At 50.5% G+C, this 23,022-nt stretch overlaps 1 protein-coding gene across 1 annotated transcript; it reads right to left on the bottom strand.

Annotated features, from left to right (window-relative positions):
• Window positions 1-14,868: 14,868 nt before the first annotated feature.
• SLC2A10 (solute carrier family 2 member 10) lies at window positions 14,869-22,654 on the bottom strand. The gene is made up of 5 exons (XM_065754644.1): window positions 22,585-22,654; window positions 17,376-18,737; window positions 16,259-16,381; window positions 15,525-15,660; window positions 14,869-15,063 (listed from the first exon to the last, which is right to left on the bottom strand). The coding sequence occupies exons 1-5, from the start codon at window positions 22,652-22,654 to the stop codon at window positions 14,967-14,969; spliced, it is 1,788 nt and encodes a 595-aa protein (XP_065610716.1). The 3' UTR covers window positions 14,869-14,966.
• Window positions 22,655-23,022: the final 368 nt, after the last annotated feature.

Genomic DNA, 23,022 nt, shown 5'->3' with positions numbered 1-23,022 from the left:
TCAGGATCCAGACTTCCTTTAAACGTTGGATTAATGTCTCTATACTGCTGAAAGGGATTTGAAATAAGGCAGCATTTATGCAGCATTTATACAGCAATAGGGACAGCGTAGTGTAGGTCTGCAGTAGAAGCTTAAGGATAGTCTTATTTTTGAGGCTGGAATGGTTGTCTTATGGATTATTTCATAGAATAATTAAAAGAATCACTGGAAAAGACCTCTAAGATAACCAAGTCGTCCAGCCTACGTCCACTAGCCACGTCCCTCGGTGCCCATCCCCATTGCCCTGAACACCTCCAGGGACAGTGACCCCACCATTCTCTGAGCAGCTGTGCTTGCTCTTTCAGAGAAGAAATGTTTCCTAATACTCAGCCTGAACCTCCCCTGGTGCAGCCTGAGGCCATCACCTCTCATCCTGTCACTTACTACACGGGAGAAGAAACGAACCTTTGGATACACTCCAGGGCATTACCTTCTTGCTTTGGACATTTTCTTTTTTTATTTATTTTTATTTTTATTCTTTGTTTATTGGAAGAAAATGAAGAAGCAGAACATTTTAGAAAGAAAGATGTAAGATAAATGAGAAAGCAGCTGCCCAAGCACCAGTACAGTTCAGTTTGGGGTGTGGGAATATCAAAGGAGCTTTAGAAACAGTCTAGAAATGTGCTCTCTCCATGAAAGAGTAAATCTTCCATATCAACCTATGATCCTACCTCCCATTGATGGGATTCAATAAATTACCTTCACAACAGACTTGTTATTCTCCTACATTCAAACAGTGGAAGAAACTGAAGCAGGAAGCTGAGCTGTACCCCTCCTCATGCCTTCCCATGGGGTATGTCTTCTTCTGTTTAGGGATACAAATCTGGGGTTTGGTTGCTCAGAACAGCCTACAACAACTTAGTTCTGCACTGTGTACTGTGAAGCAACAAAGGCATTTCTCTCCCCTCTGATGTGCAAACACTGTGATCGAGCTCAATCAATGCCTTTTTCCTCCAAGGCTGAATGAATATAAGCATGTTTCATACTTGTCACGTGGTCATGATTTGTTCTCCTTCCTGGATGGCAAATGGCTCAATTCCATAAAGCGTTTCTTCTGCGTGTACCAGTGATGGGAGCTGTGCTGAGCTTGAGCAGGCAGTTCTCTGCTGAACTTTCCAAATTCTCATTGGCTTTTTAATGAATGTCCCATCTTCAAGCTCAAGGCCGTGGGAGGCTGTGCTCAAAGAACAAGCTTGCTGGGCTCTTGATGTTGACTCCTCCAAGACATGTTTCTCACAGTTGCTACTTCATTGCCTGTGACTTAGAACAATCTCAGGAACATTCTCAATATGAGAAATGGGCACAAATTTCTTAGGTTCTTCAACTATCAAAGAGAAACAAAATAGAAAACAGCAGGGTAATCAATAATCCCAGTGGTTCACCAGGATCCATCTAATAGATTCAGTCAACACCCTGTCCCTGCTCTGATAGCGACAAAGCCCTTGAAATGGAGCATTGTCATGGGATTAGTCTTCAGCTTTAGAAGAAATGCTTTAGCAGCTAGCAGTGTGATGCCATCGTCCTGCTGGCAGTGCTCTGTGTCACTGATACCGTCTGACACAGTCTGTTCAGCCATGGTTTGTTCTCATTAAGCTGTTATACAAAGTGCCCCCTTTTAGGATGCTTTCCTCTATCTCTTTACAGGTGTTGGGGCATCTCTTTAACTGCATGGAGGGTCTTCAATTTTAATTGGGCATTAAAAAAAAATTAAGTAACCAACAATTCTGGACCCTGTGCTGCCCGTAGTGCAACATGGCCACTGCCTTGAGAACACAAAACATGTCAGTTGTAGTTTGTTTCTGTCACAGTAATGTAGTTGTATATGTGCCACTTTCCCAGGAATGTAAATGCTTCGTTAGTTCTGTCCCTGTCCTGAAAAATCTAATATGGCACAAATAAAGTGCGGTGAATGGCTTCATGGAAAGCAGATGTGAGTGGAAGCCTAGACTCCTACCAAGGCTTTAGGGGACTTCAAAGACCGAAAGAAAGAGCTGAACAAAATATTCAACTGTGCCAAATTTTCACTGTTCTTGATGAAAGAGCAAAAGTGAGGAGGAAAAAAAAAAAGAATCTGGCTCCTTGTTTTAATTTTCTAGTAGCCTAAGGCAAGACTTTTTGAAGGAATAAATTACAAGCAAGCAGGGAGAGAGACTGAATGGAGCAACCGACTGCTAGCACTGAACAAAGGGCATTCTTGGAAGGATCTGGTTATAGGGAACCTAGAAGTTGTCAGCTCAGTTATCAGGAGGCAGTCCCCCTCCCTGCTGCTTTTGAGCAATGCCACAGCTCCGCGTGAGCTGACTGCATGCAAATCCTGTCCCTGCGCGGCGGTCCTGAATGCTTGGAAAGTGTCCTCTGCTGAAGCGTTTTGTAGGACAGCCAAGGAGAGAATGCTTTGAAAGCTTGGCACCAGATGGGAACGCGACATAAATGATTGCAAGCTTTAAAGTTGTTTTCCAGAACAAGGCATTTGGGCTGGACTTGGAAATGGTGTAGAATATAGATGATTGCATTCAAGAGGCTAAAACACGCCAACTCTTAAGAAGGAAAAAAATATATATAATTCATTCCTGTTGTTTTGGGTGTCATGTAGTATATAAAGATGAAAAAAAACCAACCCATGCACAGAAAAATCAGATTCTTTCTTCCTCAGATTCTGTGTGACAGCAAAGTCGTGGCTTAACAAAAGCTGGTCAGAAAATGGAGGGAAAATATAAGAGAAACAGAGGTACATTGCTTGTGTCCATTTTTTGTGTTGCAGTCTTGCTTCACCTAAGATCTTTTCTATCTCTAATCCCTTCCAAACTGCCCATGTAGGTTCCACCCATGGTGAAGATGTGGCTGGCACAGCCTCATGGTCGATGCTGTCTAAAGAATGGATCTTACAGTGTCTCCTCTGGTGCTCAGCGCCCAACATCTGGAGGAGGCTCAGTGGGTACCAGTGGTCTCATTGCTCCTGTGCAGGACCGAAGCTTGATCATAAATGCCAGACCATCCTGGTGGAGCACAAAGTTCCAGGAGGTCCCCACATTGGGAACCCCTTTACTGCAGCTTCTCCTTAGGCACAGGACTGCCTTTCACCTTCCAGACCCAGCATCCCACCTGGAAGGGTCTGATCATTTCTTCTGTAGTCTCAAACACAGGTAAACCCTTTCTGGGAAGGAGATGCCAGGCAGTGCCAGCCCGTGATGTGGCAGCAAGACCTCAGTCCCCAAACTCACAGCATTGCTGTACTACCTGTGGCAAACACTGTCCTCCCCACTCCTCCTGCTTCCTCATTCTTCCCTCTCCACCTCCTAAAGACAGATAATTTTTCAGCGGTATTAACCCCCTCTTAGTTGCACAATACAAAGCGTAATTCATGCAGATGCTTATTGTGACTGAACATGACAATGAGCTAATGGTTTGCAGAAACCGTTCTGCGGATGGACGCACAGTTGTAAATTAGCTGCAGGACCTCAAGGCAGATTTACCAAATACAATTGTGCTGCCGCGTCTGAAAATAATTATGTTTGCTTGAGTTTGGGCCAGGCTGCCTAAAGATCCCCCGCAGTGCAATGAGCTGTTGGTGACTTGACCTGCACTTTTAGGTGCATTTCTGGATTTTTCTTCTAAATGTAAATGGCATTTTTCACGGTGGTTATATTTCACGGTGAGGGGGGAACAGAAAATAGGGCAGCAGAAATGAACAGTGGTAGAGAAGAAGGAAAACCTGGTAGGTGCCAACAGCGTCACTGATTTCCCACTCATTTTCCTGCAGTAGCCCAAATACCAGGCTGTATTTGTTCGCTGCTGAAGCCTTCGACCTCAGCCTGCCCTTCTCTCCCCCAGAGCTGACAGTAAGTGAAGAAATGCTGAATTCATTCATCTGCCCGAGATGCCTTTGAAGTCCACCACTAAAAGCTCTATTGTTTTATTAGCTGTTAATGTGGCACGGGGGAATTGCGCTGCGCACAGCGGAGCTGGGGTGTGGGGGGAGCTCTTCCTGGTAATTTGTCACTCTTCAGAAGCATGACACACTCTGCTCTGCAGGCATGCCGGGAAGCTGGAGTGTGGGGCTGAAGCTGGAGCTGCTCTGAGCAGAGTTCCACTGCAGACAGTGGGATCTCAGGGGCTGAGGAACCGGGACAGCTGAGGGCTCACCTCTGCAGCCCTGTGATGGCCAAGGTCACTGCTGCGTCATGGTTTATGGACCAGGAGCCAGCCATGCTGGCCACAGGCTGGTGCAGGATGTGAAGGTGCTTCTCAGAGGGGAAATGTGAGCAGAAAGGCAAGAGGTGGCAGCTGAACATTGCCTCATCCTACATTAAGGTGGTTTGCTAATGAGTGCTTGAAGGCAGTCCACCTAAATCCCTCTGCTACCCTATCCCTATTGTGCTGCTCCCGTTCCAGGCTGCACAGCACATGGACTCACGGCATGCTGCTGCCTTCTGCAGGCTCCTGAGCACCAGCTGCATGCTTCAGAAGGTGCTGCAGTGCCCCTGCTTGCTTGCACAGCTTCCCAGCCAAGTGCAAGCATGTGCTGGGAATGCTGCTGCAAGATAAGACTATTCCCCAGTTGCACCCTGCACAGCAAAATGGTCAGTGACCAACAGTGCCTGAAGAACCATTGCCTTCTCTTGGCTTTCATCACTTTGCATCTCACATCTCACCTGGGTTGAGGGGATGCCTGGTGTGCACAGGCACACTGCAGCTGCAGGCTGGCTTGTTACTGCAGTCATCAGGGGAATCCTGAGGACAGCACAGTGCTTTGCTTGACAGCCTACCTATGCTGCAAGGTGTCATTTTTATCATGAAGCTCATGAGGTGGGTATTCAGATAATTTCCTTCTGTGATGTAAAGCTGCTGCTGTTTGTTCCCGTAGCAGGGGGAAATGAGCCTTGCAGCATTTTCCCATGGCAGAGAGGGGAAGGGTCACGAGGAGCTTGTTCACTAACATCCATAGCGTAGTGTGTGCAATCAATTTGGTCTGCTGTGCCCCCACCTCTGGGCTCAGGCAGACACAGGCAGCGTGGTGGTGGAGCAGAAGGGGACAAGAACTCATCAGCAAAGAGGTCAGAATTCATTTTTAGCAGGGTCATGTAAAACTCAGTGCTTCACAGAGCAACCATGCAGAAGTAGAAAATAGCTCCCACTTCAAGATCCAGATCCTGCAAGGTTTGTGTGCATCCTGCACAAAGCATACACCTTGCTGAGCCAAAGCTATTGGGTTTGAAATGTGTATCTATGTTGAAGCATTTTAAGGTTTATTGTTGCTGGTGTCATTTTGGCTGAGAGGTATCCTTGTGAGATATACATTACAGAACTAAACCCAGTATGTAGCAGAGATTAAGCTGTTCCCAAATAGTTCAAAAGCTGGTGGCCTTTATAGGTTTTCTCCTCGAGGGGCTTTGGCATTCTTATCAACATCTTTGCAACAAGTGTAGTCCAAAGTAATTATCTGTAAACAGCAAAAATATGGCCCAGTGGTTACATGGGAGTTTGGGGACTGGCAAGTTCCTACACTCCCCAGTTTCCCAACTGGGAAGATGCCCTTCTATGTAGAACAAACCCCTGCAGGCAGCACGCACACACAATTCAGGTGGCTCTGGTGGGTTTTAGGCTCATTATTAGGGCAAACCCAGGACTCTGCTCCCCATCAGTAGAGGATTTGCTCCCCAGCAGCCCCAGCTCAAAGCCCTGAAGCTGTGAACTGGAGCCTCTCCTCAGCAGCTCAATAGATTGCTTCCTCACCACTCGTTGTCCAGAAGTTTGAGAGAGATTTGAACCCGATCCCAAATTTCCCTGCTATAATGCTTGGAAAATACATTTAAAGGAGGCATTTACCCAAAATGCTACTCCACAGAAATGGTTCTTTCATCACGTTCCCATTAACCTTAGATTGCTTTTAAGCACTTTCTCTTCCGTGGGAATGAAGCTGAGGAATATTTCCAGCTACTCCAAAAATTTTATTTCAGCTCATGGGAATTAGTCAAACCCGAGCTATCAAATAGAATCCAAACCTGGCTGGCTCTTTGTCTTCCGAAACCACGCTCAGCCCCATTGTTATGTCTCTGAATTCAGAGCCCTACTGCTGAGTATAAAGTAAGGATTTGGGGAAGCTCACCAGCACTTCTCGTGCCAGTGCAGAGCCTGCTCCTGGCTCACTTGCATTTGAGAGCTGTATTGTCCCTTCTGCAGGACAAGGCTCTAAAGCAGAAGGAGGGGATGCGGGTGTCCGTGCCATCTGCTTGGTGTCACCCATGAAGGGCACGTGCTGCATATCACACCTCCCTCCTGGGCGTGGGGTGCTCGCTGCCAAACCACTCCCACATTCAACAGGAGGTGTCATAAATTGGAGCCAAGCAGGGACTTTTCCAATCCCAAATCCCTGCAAATGCCTGAAGCTGTCGCAGCCAGCCGTGTTTCCAGATGGGTAAAATTCCAGGGGTTGATGATGGATTTGATGCATCTCAGATGATGACAGCGGAGGTGCTGACTCCCCCTTTAATTCCTTCCCTTAACAGACAAGGTCCCTGAACCTGACCCCCACTGCTGACATGTGCAGTGCTTGTTTCTCTTCGCAGCCTGTCTGCTTGGCTCTGCTTCCTCCCCCTGCTCCTAGCTCCCCGCTTCTTTCCTGCGGGAAAGATTAGGAAGGATAGGAAGTCGTCTGTGCAGAAGACATCCCCAGCCAAAGTAAATACAGGTCACAAGATTAGGCTTCATTGGAACTTTAAGCCTGGCCCAAGCTAAACAAATGAGCTGTCATGCACTGGTAAAAGATCCAGTATGAGCAAACTGGCATGACTGTGAAAATGGTAAAGCAGCTAATAGGTTTTGCAATATGGAAGTTTTAAGTTTTGTTTTTAATGCCACATTCCTGGGAGTCAAGTCTTGCACCGAGCTTCAAATGCCAGTAACTGTGTGTGCTGGCCCCACTTGCTACCAGGCAAACACCTCCCAGAGAGCAGCAGGATGGCCCTGCAAGGCTGCTCCCTCCCACAGACCCTTCCAGCAGAGAGGTGAGCAGGATGGGGAGAAGCACCCATCTGAGCTCCAGCCCTGGGATCTTGGCTGCTGTTTCTGTGAGCCTGAAGCTCTCTGTGAATTACTGTCTGGGGGAAAAAAGCAGACAAAAGTGAAACCAACACCCCTCGGGCCATTCACATATCTAACTCTTTGATGCCCAAATATCTACATAAAACCTACCAATAGTGTGATGGCAATGGGCACTGCAGGGATTACGTAGTTATTCACACACACAAAAAGGTAATTTAAATGGGAATTGATGCCACCTCCATTTGCACTAGTAGAAATACTTCCTCTTGCAATGAGCAGAACCTGTGCACATAGGGCTCAGTCATTGCCCTGCAGTGCAGTGCTGGCCATGTGAACTCCTCCTGGAGCATTTCTGGACTTGGCTCCTGCATGGTAGAGCCATTCGTGGAGAGGAGCTGGTGCTGTACTGTGCAGAAATCTGTGCTATGTTCACTATTCACCGGTCATCGCCATTGCAAGGAAAAAAGCAACAAGCATTAAATGTCTTGATGGAACAAAAGCCAGGCTTTTAATTTTGTTTTAATGTACCTGACAAAGCTTCAGCGTAGAGCCAAGCCAATCTCATGTAAGTGTGCAAGGGCTGAGACAATTTAAAAAGGAAAATATTTATCCCAACAGAGACCTTGCAGCTTATCAGGTAACTGCAGGCCGTGTTTAGGACATTTTTAACTGGGCATTAAAAGTCTTTTTGACACATGCTTTATTCCCCTACAATAGACCCTAACAGCCCCTCCGAGGCCTTCTACAGCCTTATGTGTAAAATGTAATGGGGATTGGTTTAGAGAGTGGAATTTGACCGGAGAGAGAGGTGAGTATTTGGGGACTACTTAGTCCTCAGTAGTACTTGGGGACTCTTTACTTTGTGGGGCACTTTATTACTCATTAGTGCTTGGGGACGCTGTGTTGTACTCGTTAGCATGCAGCACAGGCTGTCTGGGGGCTTTCTCCATTTAAGCATCTCTGTTGTGTGGCACAGCACGTAGACCTTCCTCCTCCTCCAGGAAGGAGCTGCAGGACCAAGGGCTGCTCAGGGCAGTCGGGGCATCCCCAGAGGTGTTGGCAGCAGAAAAGGACTGCGGAGTCCTGTTAGACACCGGCGTGACACTGCGATATATGGGAACCTCTGTGTTTGCACAACTGAGTACACACAGACAGGAGAGCGAGGAGTGCCTGCAGGGGAACCACTCGTGCTAGTGGGATGCTTGTGTCACTCCAGGTGTTAGCACGGACTGGGAAGTCCTGCCTTCAGCACTGGCCTTCTGCAGAGGGCAGTGCCATGGTGCTGGCAGACCGGCCATGATTTGCTGTGCATGGGCAAAGAAACCACCCAAAATCTTAGATTCGTGGAATCATTAAGGTTAGAAAAGACCTCTAAGATCACCAGGTCCAGACAACAGCCCATCACCAGTATTGCCAACAGAACCATGGCTCCGAGTGCCACCTCTGTGTGTTTCTTGAACACACCCTCACTTCCCTGGGCAGTCTGTCCCAGTGCACCACCACTCTGGGAAGAAATATTTCCTAATGTCCAATCTGAACCTTTCCTGGTGCAGCTTGAGGCCACCACCTCTCACCCTATTTCTGTCACCTGGGAGCAGGGGCAGACCACCACCCCACCACAACTCCTTTGGGGTATTGTAGGAAGTGAGCAGGGTGGCTCAGGCTGGTGGCAGTTTTTCTCACTTTCACTTTTCCCATTAGCTTAAATGATTCCCAGACTTGTGAACTCAGCAAATGAAGATTGAGTTTTCTCCAGCAGGCAAGGTTTACTCCAGGTCTGGAATAGTGCCCGAGCTTCCCAGCGGTCAGGAAAAAGCTTGTGGGGAGCAGATGAGCGACTCCTTTCGTATTTTCCATCCATTGGGAAAAGCTGCATCTGAAAAAATAATAGCTGAACTGGAAAATAAAATTAGACAAGTATGAAAAAATATGGAAACCGTCTCTGACCTGGTATTGGAAAAGAGACTCAACTATTAGAAAGGAGAGAAGCTGCGAGAGGGAATGGACAAGATTTGGCCTCAGTTGGGAATATGGAAGGAATTATTTCATTCTTTTTCCCCTTCTATTTGTTCCCTCTATGGCACTCTGTGTGGCTAACCCTCTGTCTTTGTCATAAATATGTGGCAGAGACAAGTTTTTCGGAGGTCCCCACCAAGCCATCTGTTTTGCATCTGTGGTTATGCATATGTAAATATTATTATTAATAGTAGCAGAAGCAATCATAATGACAGCAGGAATAGAAACACTATTAATAGTGTGAGCGCTGACACTGGTGTTTGTGCTGCTGCTGGCGGTCACGCTGCGTGCTGGGACGGCTCTGCCTCTGGGGAGGACCAGCAGGAGGATACTGCCCCACGGAGCCATCGGTGGGCACAGCCACAGCTGTGTCACCACGGGGCTGTGCTGACCACACACCATGATTCCCTGCAGACACCAAGGACCTTTCCGGGGTGAAGTGGCTCCCGACTGCTGCCAGCTCTGCGCTGTTCCTGCTCCTGTAATAAGAGGGGAAGGATTCACAGTGGGGTGAGCACATCCCAGCAGATCTGAAGTACCTGAATACAGCTGGAAGAGCTCCATGGAAAAGGTAATTGTGTCATTCCTGCTTATTCAGGGACTGATTGGGACCCATTAAGGTTGGGGCATAGAACTGGCTTCTGCATTGCCCGGGTCTAACTCCCAGCACAGGGTATCTCATCCCTGTGAGGTCAGTGGGATTCTGAGGTGTGTGACCTGTGCTAGGAGAGGCACAAGCCAACAACAAAGCACAGCTCAGCACACCATTCTCCTTCTAGTTTCTCCCTGGATCGAGGCAGTACCTTTGCTCTAATGGAAGGAATGCTATTTTGTTCAGCTCCGGTTGTTTTGCTGGACCTGTAGCGCATTACACAGCCCATCCTCTGGTTTGTATTTTTTCCAGTTATCGTGTTTCATGCATCCTGGCCCTCTCATGCAGCCCTGCATCCCCCCAAGCACACAGAGCGGGATGTGAGCCCTGAGCTTGCTGCCCTCAGGTGCAGAGTGCTGTGGGATGCTGTCCCTCATTCCCTGCTTGGCACCCACATCCCATTACCATGGCTGGGGTTAGGGCTCGGGCCGGTGCTGCTGCCCACAAACTTCACATCATCAAGTTTCTGAAGTCAGGCTGGAACCCACCATTTTGGGGAAGGAAATAACCCTTTTTGGGCCATAGCACATCACAGGAGCACAGGCAAGGGTGGGGGCAGCTGCCATTGCTTTTTAGAAACCCACTCTTTGGTAGAGCACCGTAGCTTCTCCCAGTCCTCCTCCCGCAGTGTTGTGGTGAGTGCCCCTGTGCCCATCTGCCTGCATGTGCTGGGGCAGATGGAGTCCTCCTCTCTCTCTTGGAAATCTTCATCCACAGCCATTTAAAACATGAGAAAAAGCACCTGCAGACTTCAGGTGTGCATTCCCCCCACTTGCTCTATCTGCTTCCTGCAGTGACAACAGCTTCCCAGGGCACAAAGAAACCTTTGGGTAAATTCAGGATTTCCTTCTGGTTGTATCCCAAGTGCCTTCTGCTCCAGTAGCTGCTCATCAGTGTCATTGTCCTTACGTTGTCCAGGTCTGAGAGAGGCTTCCACATGAGCTCCTCAATCCATGAGGTGCACAGCTCTGAGTCTCTTTCACAATCTCACATGGGTCACTGAAATCACCAATCCTCACCCATATGATGCGTTTGCCCAAGGTTTGCTCTGCTTAGCAGCACAGCCCCTGCCCTCGTTGCCCAGAGAGCTGCGGGTGCCCCATTCCTGGGGGTGTCCAAGGCCAGACTACTTGGGGCCCTGGGCAGCCTGAGCCAGTGGGGGCAGCCAGCCCATGCAGGTCTTGATCTTTAAGGTCCCTTCCAAGCCAACCATCCTGTGATTCTCTGGCTTTGAGGTGCAAGTGGTGTCTGTGTGTGGGCTGGCAGAACAGCACTATTCCCCAGCAGCTCCTCCAGGGGCAGGGAAGCCCCTTTCCCATCCGTCCCCACACTGGATGGGTGCCTGCATCATTTCAGCACAGCGCAGTGCACACACAGCGCACCCACCTCACAAGAGAGCTCATGGCACAGGCATCTGTCACCAAAACCTGTCTGCACGAAGGGCTGTCTGCACCACCATGGGGAAAGAAAGGCATGACAGCACAATTAGTGAGAGCAAATGAAAGGCTGTTTGAAGAGGAGGAGGTGGGAGGAAAGGGGAGAGCTGCATAAATCCCTGGTGGCGTTTTGGGCTTGACATCAAAACCCCTTAACAGTGTATTACTTCAGCCCCCAATGTGGACAGATGTTGAGCTGTGGCTCAAAGGAAGTCAGAAATCTTTCCTTAGAAAAAATTTGGCTAGGAAACTAAAGAAAATATTGTGAAAGAAAAGGAAATAAAAGCTCACTAAAGGAGATTTATCACTGCCCCAAGCATTTCTGTATCCTCCAGTCTTATGAGGTCTTGGCCTCAGGGGAGGGAAGAGGAGAAGCAGGCTGCCGCTGCTCTAATGGGCCACTCATTCAGAGTGGAGACATTTTTGTCCAGTTTGGTGATGGAGGAGGATGACCCACCCCAGGAGCTCCTCCAGCCCACCCTGAGATCACGCAGTCTGCAGCCTTCCCTGGCACATCCACCTCACGTGGCCCTGACCCTCTGGCACTGCCCTAGCTCAAGCTGGGTGCAAGTGACACTGCACATGGTAGGGATGCCTCCCAGCTCTCTGTCTGAACTGCAAACAACATCCTGAATTCTGCACCAGCTGTGAAAGGTTTGGGTGCTGCAATACGTTTGTGTTTGTCCGCACTTCAAGCTCCTCAATCATGTCTTTTGACCACTCAGTCCTGCCAGGTTCTTCTGGCAAAGTATTTCCCAAAAGAGCTTGGCATCACCCATAACTTGGAGGTTTTGATGTCCATTCCCCTGCCAGTGCCACAAAAGAAGATGTTGAACAAAAACAGACCCAACAGAAATCCTTTCAGAAAGTCCATTGCTGAAAAGGAGGTTCTCATTTGTCATCTAAAAGTGTCCATAAAACCCAGCATTTGCTGCCTACAATACAGAAACAGCTCTCACTAATGTTTTGGTCTCTGGCACTGAAGACCCTCAAAAAGTGCCCGAGCTCCTCATCCTGCCCTGTCCTTCCAGGTCCCCTGCATCTATCTTTGCTATTAAACGCTCTCCACCGCCAGGTTCTCATGTTTGGTTAATGTATTCCCTGCACTGAGATCCTCATGCCCTTTTTTAGCTCTTTTAATTTTCTGTCTGCACTTTACTTGCTGTGTTTGATGGTTTTTCCTGTTCTCCTCATGTGGGAAACCTTTCCACTTTTTAAATGCTGACCTTCTCCCCATGAAACCTCCTTAACCTTCCCAGCGAGGCGGGCAGCGTGTTTTTTAGGACCTCTTAGTTCTCTTTGAGCCGTGGCACATGTTTTACTTGGGCTTTAATAAAGTATTCTTTAATCGCCGCCAGACTGCTCGCAGGCTCCTTGCTCTCTGTCTGCTCTTTCTAGCTCTGTTGCTGCTATTGACTTATCACCTTATTTTTTTCATAGTTCCTTTTCTTAACATTGCAGAGCAGCTCGCTGGATTTATTTGGTGTGCTCCCTCCCGCTCCAGCACTAAATCGGCAGTGCTGTGGTCACCAGCAGGGAGCAGCTCTCCCACAAACACCTTGTGAACAGGTCCTGTGCACAGCCCCTGCCCAGACCCAGAGCAGCAGCTCCCAGCACTGCTGGATCCTGGAGCCTCATTACTGCATCCAAAAGTACTTTTCCTGAAGGATCCCTGAGCAAATCCATGTGCAGGTAGGTGGAGTCTCCCACTATTACACCTGACCCAAATTTCAGCTTCTCTAATCTCATTTTATATTTTCTGATCACTGCACTTATCCCTCTTGGGGTCAGTAACACAGGCCTTGCTCTATCTACATTTTTTCTATTGGGATCTGGGATCTTCCATCTCAAGAGCTCTGTAATGATGCGCACTGAGTATTCAAAGGGCAGCTCAGAGTACCATGGAATTGTTCAGGTTAGAAAGGACCCCTAGAGGTCATCTGGTCCAGCTCCCCTGCAATGAACAGGGACATCTACAGCTCGATCCGGGTGCTCAGCTCATCACCATCCCCGTTATGCTGCTGCTGCCATTCAGAGCAATTAGAAAACCTGCCATCATTTTATTTCGGTAAGCTTCTGGGGTACGCACGGGAACGCCTCAGTTTCGCCTTTGCTTCGTGGCTGAGTAGCGCTCCCACGGGCCCGCCCGCAGCACGTGTGCCCGGTCCCACCTTGTTTATTGCAGCTGCACCATAGGATTCCCCGCTGATCTCACTGTGCACTGACCACATCCATCCAGAGCGCGGGTTTGAATTCCTGCACCCCTGACTTCCCCCCCCGCTTCCCATTCGTGCACTCCCGTGCGCTTTCGGCCGCTTTCAGTGCCACCAGCACCTGGGCCGAGCAGCACGGCCCCGCGGGCGGCCCCGGCTCTGCCTCCCAGCTGCGGGCATCAGCCCGGCGGCGTCCGGCGGTGCAGGCGGCACTGAACGCCCGGCCCGGCCCGGCCGGTTCCGCGGGTTCGTGCTGCCCCCTGGCGGCGGCGGGACGCGCTGCACGCGGCGGCAGAGGGAGCCCGGAGCATCCGCTTCCCGACGATCCGGGGTTATCGCTGCTACAGCCCGGCACTGGTGGGGTTTTGAATGCAGTAAGGGGAAGAGAGCGTCTATTTTCTGTTTTGCAGGAGTCCCTGTGTGCCTTGTGGTGACAGCGTATGCCGTGCACAGGGACTGCAGAAGCATCAGGGCCACTGCTCGATGTCCCACCGTGGGATGCCCGCTGTGGGCAGCTGCAGAGGGGGCTGAGGCCAGGGACTGAGGGCAGAGGGTCACCTTCCAGTGCCTCGTTGAGTTCTCTTTGAGACATGGCTCTGGGTGGTGCAGCCTTGTGGCACTGAACAGCCTAAGGCACATCCCGTGTGTCACCTTGGTGCCAACCAGGGGCCCAGCACAGAGGCCACTGGTCCCTGAGGAGCTACGTCTTCGGGGGAGCATGCTAAGCTTTGGGACATGGTTCCTGAGGGGTTTGGAAGAGGCAGAGTTCGTTGGTCAGCAGCACGGAGGCACCTGGCCAGCAGGGTGCCACTTCTCCTCTCCCACAAGATTTGGGAGCAAGTGGGGTGATGGACGGGTAGTTTTAATACTGTGTATGTGTCAGGAGGAGTCAACAGGGCTTACAGGATTTATCAAAGAACATACAATTGTAGGAGATAGAAAAATTGGGGCAAGTATCAGAATATTGCAGTATTTTTGTACATACAAACCCTGGTTCTGAATGTGGAACATTCTCTGTGCACAAAAGAAAGTATCTCAATATCCACAGTGTGCTCCTATGTATCTGTGGGCAGGGACCATGTGAGATGAGGTGGGTGAGCTGCTGGGCCTGCGGGGTGTTCAGCTACATCAGCCTCTTCTCAGAGCACAGGTTCCTGCACAGACATTATAAAGGCTGGTGGCATGAACGTATGCTGCTGAGTGCTTGACATGTTCCCCCTGCAATCCTGACCCCTCTGGAAAGCACCGAGTACTTCAAAGCACATATCTCACTCAGAAATGAACTGCATGGGTGGAAAGTGGTGTCAGCAAAAATTGTGTTTTATTCCTGCATACAAAACCATTCATCTCTTAAATGATAGCAGACACAAACCATGAACAATAAAGGATGCCAGAGGAAGGACACGCACTCCCTGCACGGGACCAGCAACTCTCCAAGGACACAAGGGACAGCTATGGCTGTGTCCCAAGATCTAAGGCACTGCAGGGAGGGCCGTCTCAGCACAGAGGTCACTGGCTGCAGGCCCCAAGGAGGAACGTCCCGATGTCAGCTCCCCTCTGCTCCTGGTGTCAGGCACTGCTGGCACGCTCCACTCGCTGGTACAGCCCATGTGCACAGCTTGCTCCTCTCGCACGCCTCGGCTTGCAGCCACTTCCTTCCCGCAGCCTGGGGGCAATGCTGGGGGTCAGTTGGGGGTGCAGCTGCTCACACCAGGCTGAGACAGGCCTGGGCTCAGAGTCACCCCTCCTCACCACCTCCTGCCCATCCTCACCACCGCTGCACAACCTCCCTCCATGCCCTGTGTTACACTGGGAAATGTCTCTGTCCCAGAGGAAAAAAAGCAGTCCAGGATCTCAGAGGAAAGGACCACAACACTGACCTCTCCTGAAGTCTGGCCCTGGCTATATCACACTCTGGTCCTGCTCTCCCCTGGCCCACAAGCCCTGCTTTCAGACCTTTTCCTCCCAGCACCACCAGTGGCCTCCAGCAGCACAGCACTGCTCCCACAGCCCACAGCTTTCACAATGATCTCAGCAGCACTGACCAGGCTCAGTGCTGTGGACCTTGGGTCTGCTGGTGGGAAACAGCCAAAGCCAGCACTCGGGTTGGTGCAGCAGCACACGTACCATTTCCTGGAGAACTGCTGGTCTATCTCCTCTAATGACTGTCCTTTTGTTTCCGGAACAAAAAAATAAATGAATATGACAGCCATCACTCCCATCAGCCCATAGAGAAGAAACATCCACGAGAAACCAATGGCATCTGCAGAAAGATTCAAATGGAGGGTCTGTCAAAGGGAAGTCATACCCTGCAATACAAAGAAAACTGGTGGCTTACTGTGGAGTGGTCATTGGTGCTGGCAAGAGCCCTGCCAACAGCAGAAAAAGCCCCTCCAAGGGCATGAAAAGCCACTCCAAGGGCAGGAAAAGCCCCTTGTCTGCTAGGACAAGGAAGTGAGGAGCAGTGAGGGAGAAGGATGACTCACAGCTGCCTTTCCAGCAGCAACACGGAGGGAAGGTGAAGGTGGCTGAGCTTCAGGACCCAGTAGTGCCAACTGAATGCCTCAACTGAGAGCTCTGCCAGCAAGAAACACTGCAAAGCTACTGGTGTGAAGCTGCAAACTCCGTGGTTTCCTGATAGCCTGGTGTTGCAGTACAGCCCTGTGCATGAAGGATGGTTTTTACAAAACAGGTGATGGAGGGGTCAGAATGGGGTCAGCAGTACCTGTCTGCTCTCAGAGGTGGCAGGGTCACTGTCAGGACCCCAGGTTTCAGAGTGCCACTTAGTGTCCCCTCAGCTCGTGGTGGCCACCTGCACTAACCCACCTGTGGGACGTGGAGGGACAGGTATGGACACTTACCAATGAGGTCCAGGAAGGAGAGGCTGATCAGTAGATTGGCTGCCCAGTTAAAGCTGTTGCAGAAAGCAAAGGCTCTTCCTCGTATTCCAGCTGGGTAGATCTCACTGAGGACCAGCCAGGTCACTGCACAGATTAGAAGTGAAAAAAACAGTTGTATGGTTAAGAAACTTCTTTGGGAAATGGAGAAGGAAGGTTTCAGCAAGGTTTTTGACCCAGAACCAAACTCTGGCTTCACCCAGCACCCACTGCTGTTGCTCATGGATCCCAGAGCCAGGTCGCAGCAGGGCGCTCTGAGGCTCCCACGGTCAGCACTCTGTGCAGGATGAGATACCAATGGGGGGTCCAGTGTGCAGAATTTAAAGTGAGGACTTGGCCATTGAGCAGATGGGGGGAAAATGACATATCTGCCACCAGGACATGCTCTTTGTAAAGAATGGAGAAAGGGATAGAGAGACTGTTGCATTTGGGCTAAAATCAGAGCTGAAAGCAGTATGCAACTTAGAGCAGTCTCTCCTATCCTGGGGTTATTTTGCTTGAAATGATTTATGGAGTCACTGCCAAACTCATGGGACTTGCTGTGCACTTATGTTTTTCCTTTGGTTAGATCCTGTTTTCTCCCATCAAAGCATTTAAAACAATAAGTGCTGGAAAACACTGGAACTCATGTGGAAGCAAGAACTAATCTCCATTCTCATCTGATACAAAATGATTTCAGAAAAAGTCCAACTCATACCAAGAAACTTTCTAGGAGTTTTCACTTCCAGCTCTGCTGCCATCTTTCTGAAGAAGCCCCTCTATTTTCCTCATCAGGGTGCTGTGAGCATTAGGTAGTGCTTGTGGGATGCTCTGATTTTGCAAGGAGCGTGACAGGAAATAAAGAACATTACAAGGGTAGTGATAGCATGGGAGATAAGGGGATTGTGATGCCGCCCCAGTCACACAGCAGACAGAGCTGCAAGACCAGGAAATGATTCAGTAGGCTGACGGGGTTTCCAGTTTCCAGACACTCAGCTGCCTGGTAAAGCTGAAGCATAATGAATGTTTCAAGCAGACTATAAAGATCAGCCCCAGTTTTACTCTCTGGGTTAGTGCAAGGATATATAAACACCATACTTACTTGGTCCAAATCCAATTGAGAATGCGCTCACAAAAGCCATCATGCTCAGCAGTGTAATCCAATTTAAAACCATATGTTCTGTCAGGGGAGCACCGCCTAAAGGAGGGTCTGTGCTCTCCTCTGTCTCTCTTTTGGACTGCCCTGCCAAGTCCATTTTCTGAGAGTGGGAAGAACCAGTAATGACCTCACTGCTTTGAGCACTGGCGAGAGCTTTTATGAGGCTTTTGGTGGCAGAAGAACCAGGGCCCGTCTGCGTGTTGCCTTCTTCTAAGTCTGGTGGGACGTGGGAGGACAGAAGTTCCAAGGGGTGCTGGGGCAAGCTGTGGGACACGTTGGGGCCTGCAGTGGCCGTGCAGTCCCTGGTCATGGCCAGCGGGGCGATGCAGCTGGTGATGCCGATGGTGGTGACGGAGATGGCCATCACCACACCGCCAGCGATGAGCAGCGCCCTGCGGCCAGCTTTGTCTGCAAAGGCCATTGCCACGAGCGTGGCCACCACCTTGATCGCCCCCAACCCAACAGAGGCCAGGATGGCAGAGGAGTTGCTCTGAAATCCCACCGAGTGGAAGATTTTGGAGGCGTAGCCCAGCACGTTGGGCTGCCCAGTGAACTGCTGGAAGAGCACCAGGCCCAGTCCCACCAGGGTTCGTCTCCTCATGTTGTTTCTGGTCCTGAAAAGATCAAGAAATGAGTAGTGCTTCTCCCTACAGGGCTCCTGCTTTGCTGTCTCTCTGTCCTCAGTGGTCTGCATTTGAATGAGACCCTTCTGGCAGTCTGAGTCCCATGTGTTTAGTTTAATAGGGTTCACTGGGAGAAAGAGGATGCTGAGGAACTGCATGGCTGCTGGGGCCATGGCAAGTCCAAACATGTACCTCCATCCCTCCTGCGTATCTGCGAAGACGTAATTCAGTGCATAGGACAACAGGATGCCTACAGTGATGCCCACTTCATACAGAGACACCAGCAGCCCTCGCTGATGCGCTGCCACCATTTCTGAGACATAGATGCAGCAGGCCATGGACGACACAGAGATGGCAAAGCCCACCGTCATGCGCCCGATGACCAGCCCAATAAACGACCTTGTCAGTGTGAGAATAAGGCTGCCAAATAATAGGACCACATTGCTGACCAGAATCGCTCTCCTCCGTCCATGGTGGTCAATGAGGATTCCCCCGACCAGAGAGGCAAGGAGTGCTCCTATCAGGAGGGAGCTCACAAGAACCTCCTGCTTGAAGCAGCCGAGACTGAAGTCTGCCTGCAGCTGCAGCAATGCTCCGGAGATAATGCCCAGCTCATAGCCAAATATCAGCCCACCCAGCAGAGAGACAGTTGCAGACAACAGGAGGACCAGCAGTGCACGACCTGGAAAACAAGTAAGTAATGTGAGGTTCAGTTTTATGGCTCTAGCAGAAAGCTATCAGCACACACAGTCTGAAAGAAGCTCTTCCAGGACACCCAAAGCTTTCTATCTACGAAGCTACAATGACAAATTTCCCTCAAATTAATAGGTCACGTGCAGAGGTAACTGCACACACCCTCACCACCCACCAGACCTGCAGATGTTCCCATGGGCTGCAGTGGATTTGGATTCAGAACTGTGAAAATAGATCTGCATTAGCAGTCTTGTTGTTAAGACTTGTATTTAAGCAGCAGGCAGTGGTTTGCTTTTCTGGAGTTGTACATGGGACCCTCCAAGGTCTCTCTTTCTTGGCTGTAGTTACAATAACTTTTCTGGGCAGTGAATGCAGCTTCTACTCGCTGGGTTTTAACTTGCTCTGCATCACCATCATAAAATGTCAGTCCGTGGTCTGCAGCTTAGAACACTTGTAGGAAAAGAAGCATCCCTTGTTAGCAGGGCATCCCACAGGTCTGGGACAGAACTGCCCTGGCCTAGTGCTTACTCTTACTGCCCATTTGCACTTATCCTCCAATTTCATACCTAACTCCTCTTTCGATTCTTGTTTCTGGAGAAAACAGGTGCTGCTGCCCAGTGCCCTTCAGGCAATGCACCTTTCCCCTGAGCTCATCCAAGAAGGCCCTGCTCTTTGCCAAGCGGTCCCTGGACATCCTACATTGACCCACAGAAGCTGATGCTTCTGAACTTTACTTTTATTGTTGTGAAGCATTTATCACAGAAATACGAAGCTACTGAACAACCCTAAGATCCATAGGGGGTGGCACTACACTTAAGATTTAGTGAACCACCATCTTCTTTTCTATTCCCCTCCCTGAGCCCAGGCAAATGGATGCCCAAGCTGGTTAATGATGTTTCATTTCTTTTCTTTCCACTGTGTCTTTCAGATAACTTATGAACAGCAGTAACCATGGCAGACCCTTTCCCTTTAACATCTCCTCATCAGTGAAGTGGTATCCTAGAGGTAGTATGTGATTATGTGGCCAGAAGAACTACCCCAGTGTGCAGATTCCCTCTGAACTGCAGCCCAGTAACAACTCCAGGCTCTAATATCTCACTAAAAATAAAATCTTCAGACCTCGGGATTGTAAGGTAAAGAGCAGGAATGCAAAGCCTGCAGTGAGAGCTGATGAATGCCACATGCACTTCAACCTAAGTTGGAAATTTAAGGAAACTTAATTTTTTTTTTTTCTTTTTAAGAGAAGAGCAGCATTAACTGTTTCACTGCTTGGTACTTTAGAAGGAGGTTGATGTGCTCTTCACAGCTGCAGGGAGGAACAAATGTTGGCATGAGGCAGCGGGAGGTAGGGACTTTTTGTCAAACTTTGCTAAGGCAGTGATGGGGATTTAAATGATATTTCTTGCTGTCTAAGAGGGAAACAACAGAGAGAAAGCCTCTTGCTGACAGGAGCACGACCCCAGCTCCTGCCTGGCCCCTAAGCACTGTGTCTATCCTGAGTACGAGTGAGTGGATTCAGACAGCTCTGGTGGAGTCAAGAGAAACCAAAAGAGCTTTGGTGGAGACGAGGGAGAAACCAAAAGGGTATGGAAATAAATCTGACTTGTAGGAAATAAATAAGAGTGAATGGATAAAGCAGTTGAAAGTGCTGCTCACAAGAGTTTTTCTCCTATCTAGTCTTGCACTCCTGGCATTACTTTGTGGGCATGGCCCTGATTTCTTCACCTCTTCCTCTCCAGCGCTCAGTACTGAGCATTCCCAGCCAGGCAAACTTTCTCAGGCTGATCCAGGTCTGCAGGATGAATTCCTTTACGACCTGAAAGCTCCCTGTTGTCTGCCTCAAATACAAAAAAACGATTCCTTGACCTTGCCTTTCTCATATCGCTGAGCATGCAAGTTTCCTAAGTACTTAAGCTTACTTAAAATAAGAAAAAACAGAAGTGCAAGCAAACCAAACCAAACCCAAAGCGACCAACCCGCCCCAAGCAGCCCTACAAAAACAAGGTGCTTGCTGCACACGCATCTCACCCTGCAGAGAGGATGAAAGGGCGAACATGTGTGAGCCACGAGTTGCACTGCTCAGCATGGCAGGGGGGAGCACACACAGAGCCCCTGCTGCCATGGGGACCCTGGGGCAGTGACAATGACCTCTTTCTCCCAGCCCAGTTCTGAAGGCGCAGGTAGAGCACACTGACATGCAAGTTTGTGCTGTTACACACCAGTTTCCAGCATGTAATACTATCTGTATTCACACATTGGCTTTGTTTAATTAGAAATACTCACTGCTTCAGAAGACCATATGTGGAAAGAATGTGGACACAGCCACCAGACCATGGAAAACTTCCCTCACCATTGCCTACGGGCTTCCCCCCCCCCCCCCCCCAAGCTGAGTTCAATAGGAAGTGTCTCTATTCAGCATGCAGTCACAGCTCTAGGATGGCCAAGTTTGTATTGGTATTTGTTTGGTATCCCTCTGTTTCCTTTGTGCTCCTTAGGCCCCTTCGACCCCTCGCCAGTCCCTCCCGCTATGCCCTGTGTGACTGCCTGCCCTGTTTGGATTGTTCCTTGTACACGTACCACGCAGATAACCTGAAAAAATATTTGCTCAGTGGGAAGTCTTTTCACAAAGTGGGCAAGCCACTCGTTTCAAGCCACCAGCTTGCTGATCCATTCAGCCCTGCTGTAAATACCAGCGCTGACTCAATCAGACGCTGCTAACTTAGGGGGCAGTCCAGAACGCTGGTCGGGATCCAACTGTGTACAGTCTACTCTGAAGCTGTCGAGGCACCTGGGGACTCAGAGCTCGTTAGGACAGAAAGTCCGGTGGGTGCCACACGGGGCTGAGCCGGGCGATCCCGTGCCCGGGGTTGCGCTGCAGGACGGTGCCGGTGCCGGTGTCGGTGCCGGTGCCGGTGCCGGTGTCGGTGCCGGTGCCGGTCCGGCCGCAGCGCAACGCCGGGGACGCGCTCCGTCGCCCCACCGCCGCAGGGCCACCTCCTCCCCGCCCGCTCTCCCCGCACGGCTTTAGGGGCCGTGTCACGGGAAACTGGGGCTGGAAGTGCTAAAAAAGAAACAGAAAACTTGGGCGGGGGGAGAGAGAGGGAGGGAGATGCAGCCCGAAAAGTCGCTACGCTGAAAACTTCCCCTCGTCCCGGGGCACGCCCGCCGCTCTCTGCGGGGCTCTCCGCCCGCAGCCCCCCCCATCCAGCGCGGCCCCGGAACACTCACCCATGGCGCGGCGGCCGAGCCCCGGGAGCGGAGCGGAGCGGCGGGCGCGGAGCGGGGCGGAGCGGAGCGGGGTCCGGCGGCCGGAGCGGGGCCGAGCAGCGCCACGTCGCTCTCGCCCTGCCCCAAACCGGGCCAGCCGGGCCTCGGGGAGGACTGCGGGGTCCCGGCACGGAGCGGGGCTGGGGGGGTGGGGGGGGGGGGGGGGGGGCGAGCGGCGTGCGGTTCCCCGGGGCGATGCGAGCGGCCGCCCCGTTCGGCTCCTTCACCCGGGTCGGTGCGGCTGGAGAACTCTCAGAGAAGTGTGCTGCACGCGTGTGATGCTGAGCGGTCTGAAAGCGGGACACGGCGTTGGCAGCCGGAATGGCAGCGCTGTCCCGGCCACGCCGTCCCGGTCTCGGTCGCACTGCAGCCAGGAGCAGGAGCCTCGCGCACCGCGCAGTGCCGCGCGGAGCTTTGTCTCCGCACTAGAAGGCCTTTATTAGACGGCCCTCGGTAGTTTGATAGAGTTTTTAGGTTTCTGGGCTGGAAAGCCCAAGAAGGGCTGCGAGGAAAGGACTGACCATTTCTCCAAGCTAAAAAGAATAGCATGGCTGACTTTGAGCTCTTACCTTTCTTTTCTGTTGAAAGGAAAGTATCCGTCCCTTGAGCTTGTCCCCTTCCAGCAGCACAGTGCTCCATTAGGCAAAGTGTTCTGGTGTTCAACTTTCCTTGCAACTAACGTCCTCTTTCTGCTCAGTGGAACAGAATTCTTCCTGCTGGCTCCTGCAAGCAAGGCACTGGGACTTGAGCTTGGAGTCAGGGTTTGTTTTCTGAATCTGAGGCTAAATTCATATAATACAAATTCCAGTTTGTAAAATGATGATTTTAGGAAGCTTTATATGCCTAGAAGAGTTAAACCCTTGAACGCAATGGAAACATTCTCTCTCAGTGCTGTTCACTTAAGCCATAGTCACTGGGTGTGTTGTGATGTGGTGAAGTACGTGTGCGTGCTGAGATGTGCACGCGACGCTCCGAAATCTGCTGTCATCTAATGAGCGTGGGGAGCA

The sequence above is a fragment of the Cyrtonyx montezumae genome, unplaced genomic scaffold, assembly GCF_038088225.1.
Source record: "Cyrtonyx montezumae isolate F1298 unplaced genomic scaffold, pur_monq_1.0 scaffold_9, whole genome shotgun sequence".
Classification (NCBI taxonomy): Eukaryota; Metazoa; Chordata; class Aves; order Galliformes; family Odontophoridae; genus Cyrtonyx; species Cyrtonyx montezumae.
This window is presented reverse-complemented; position numbering and strand designations above follow the sequence as displayed.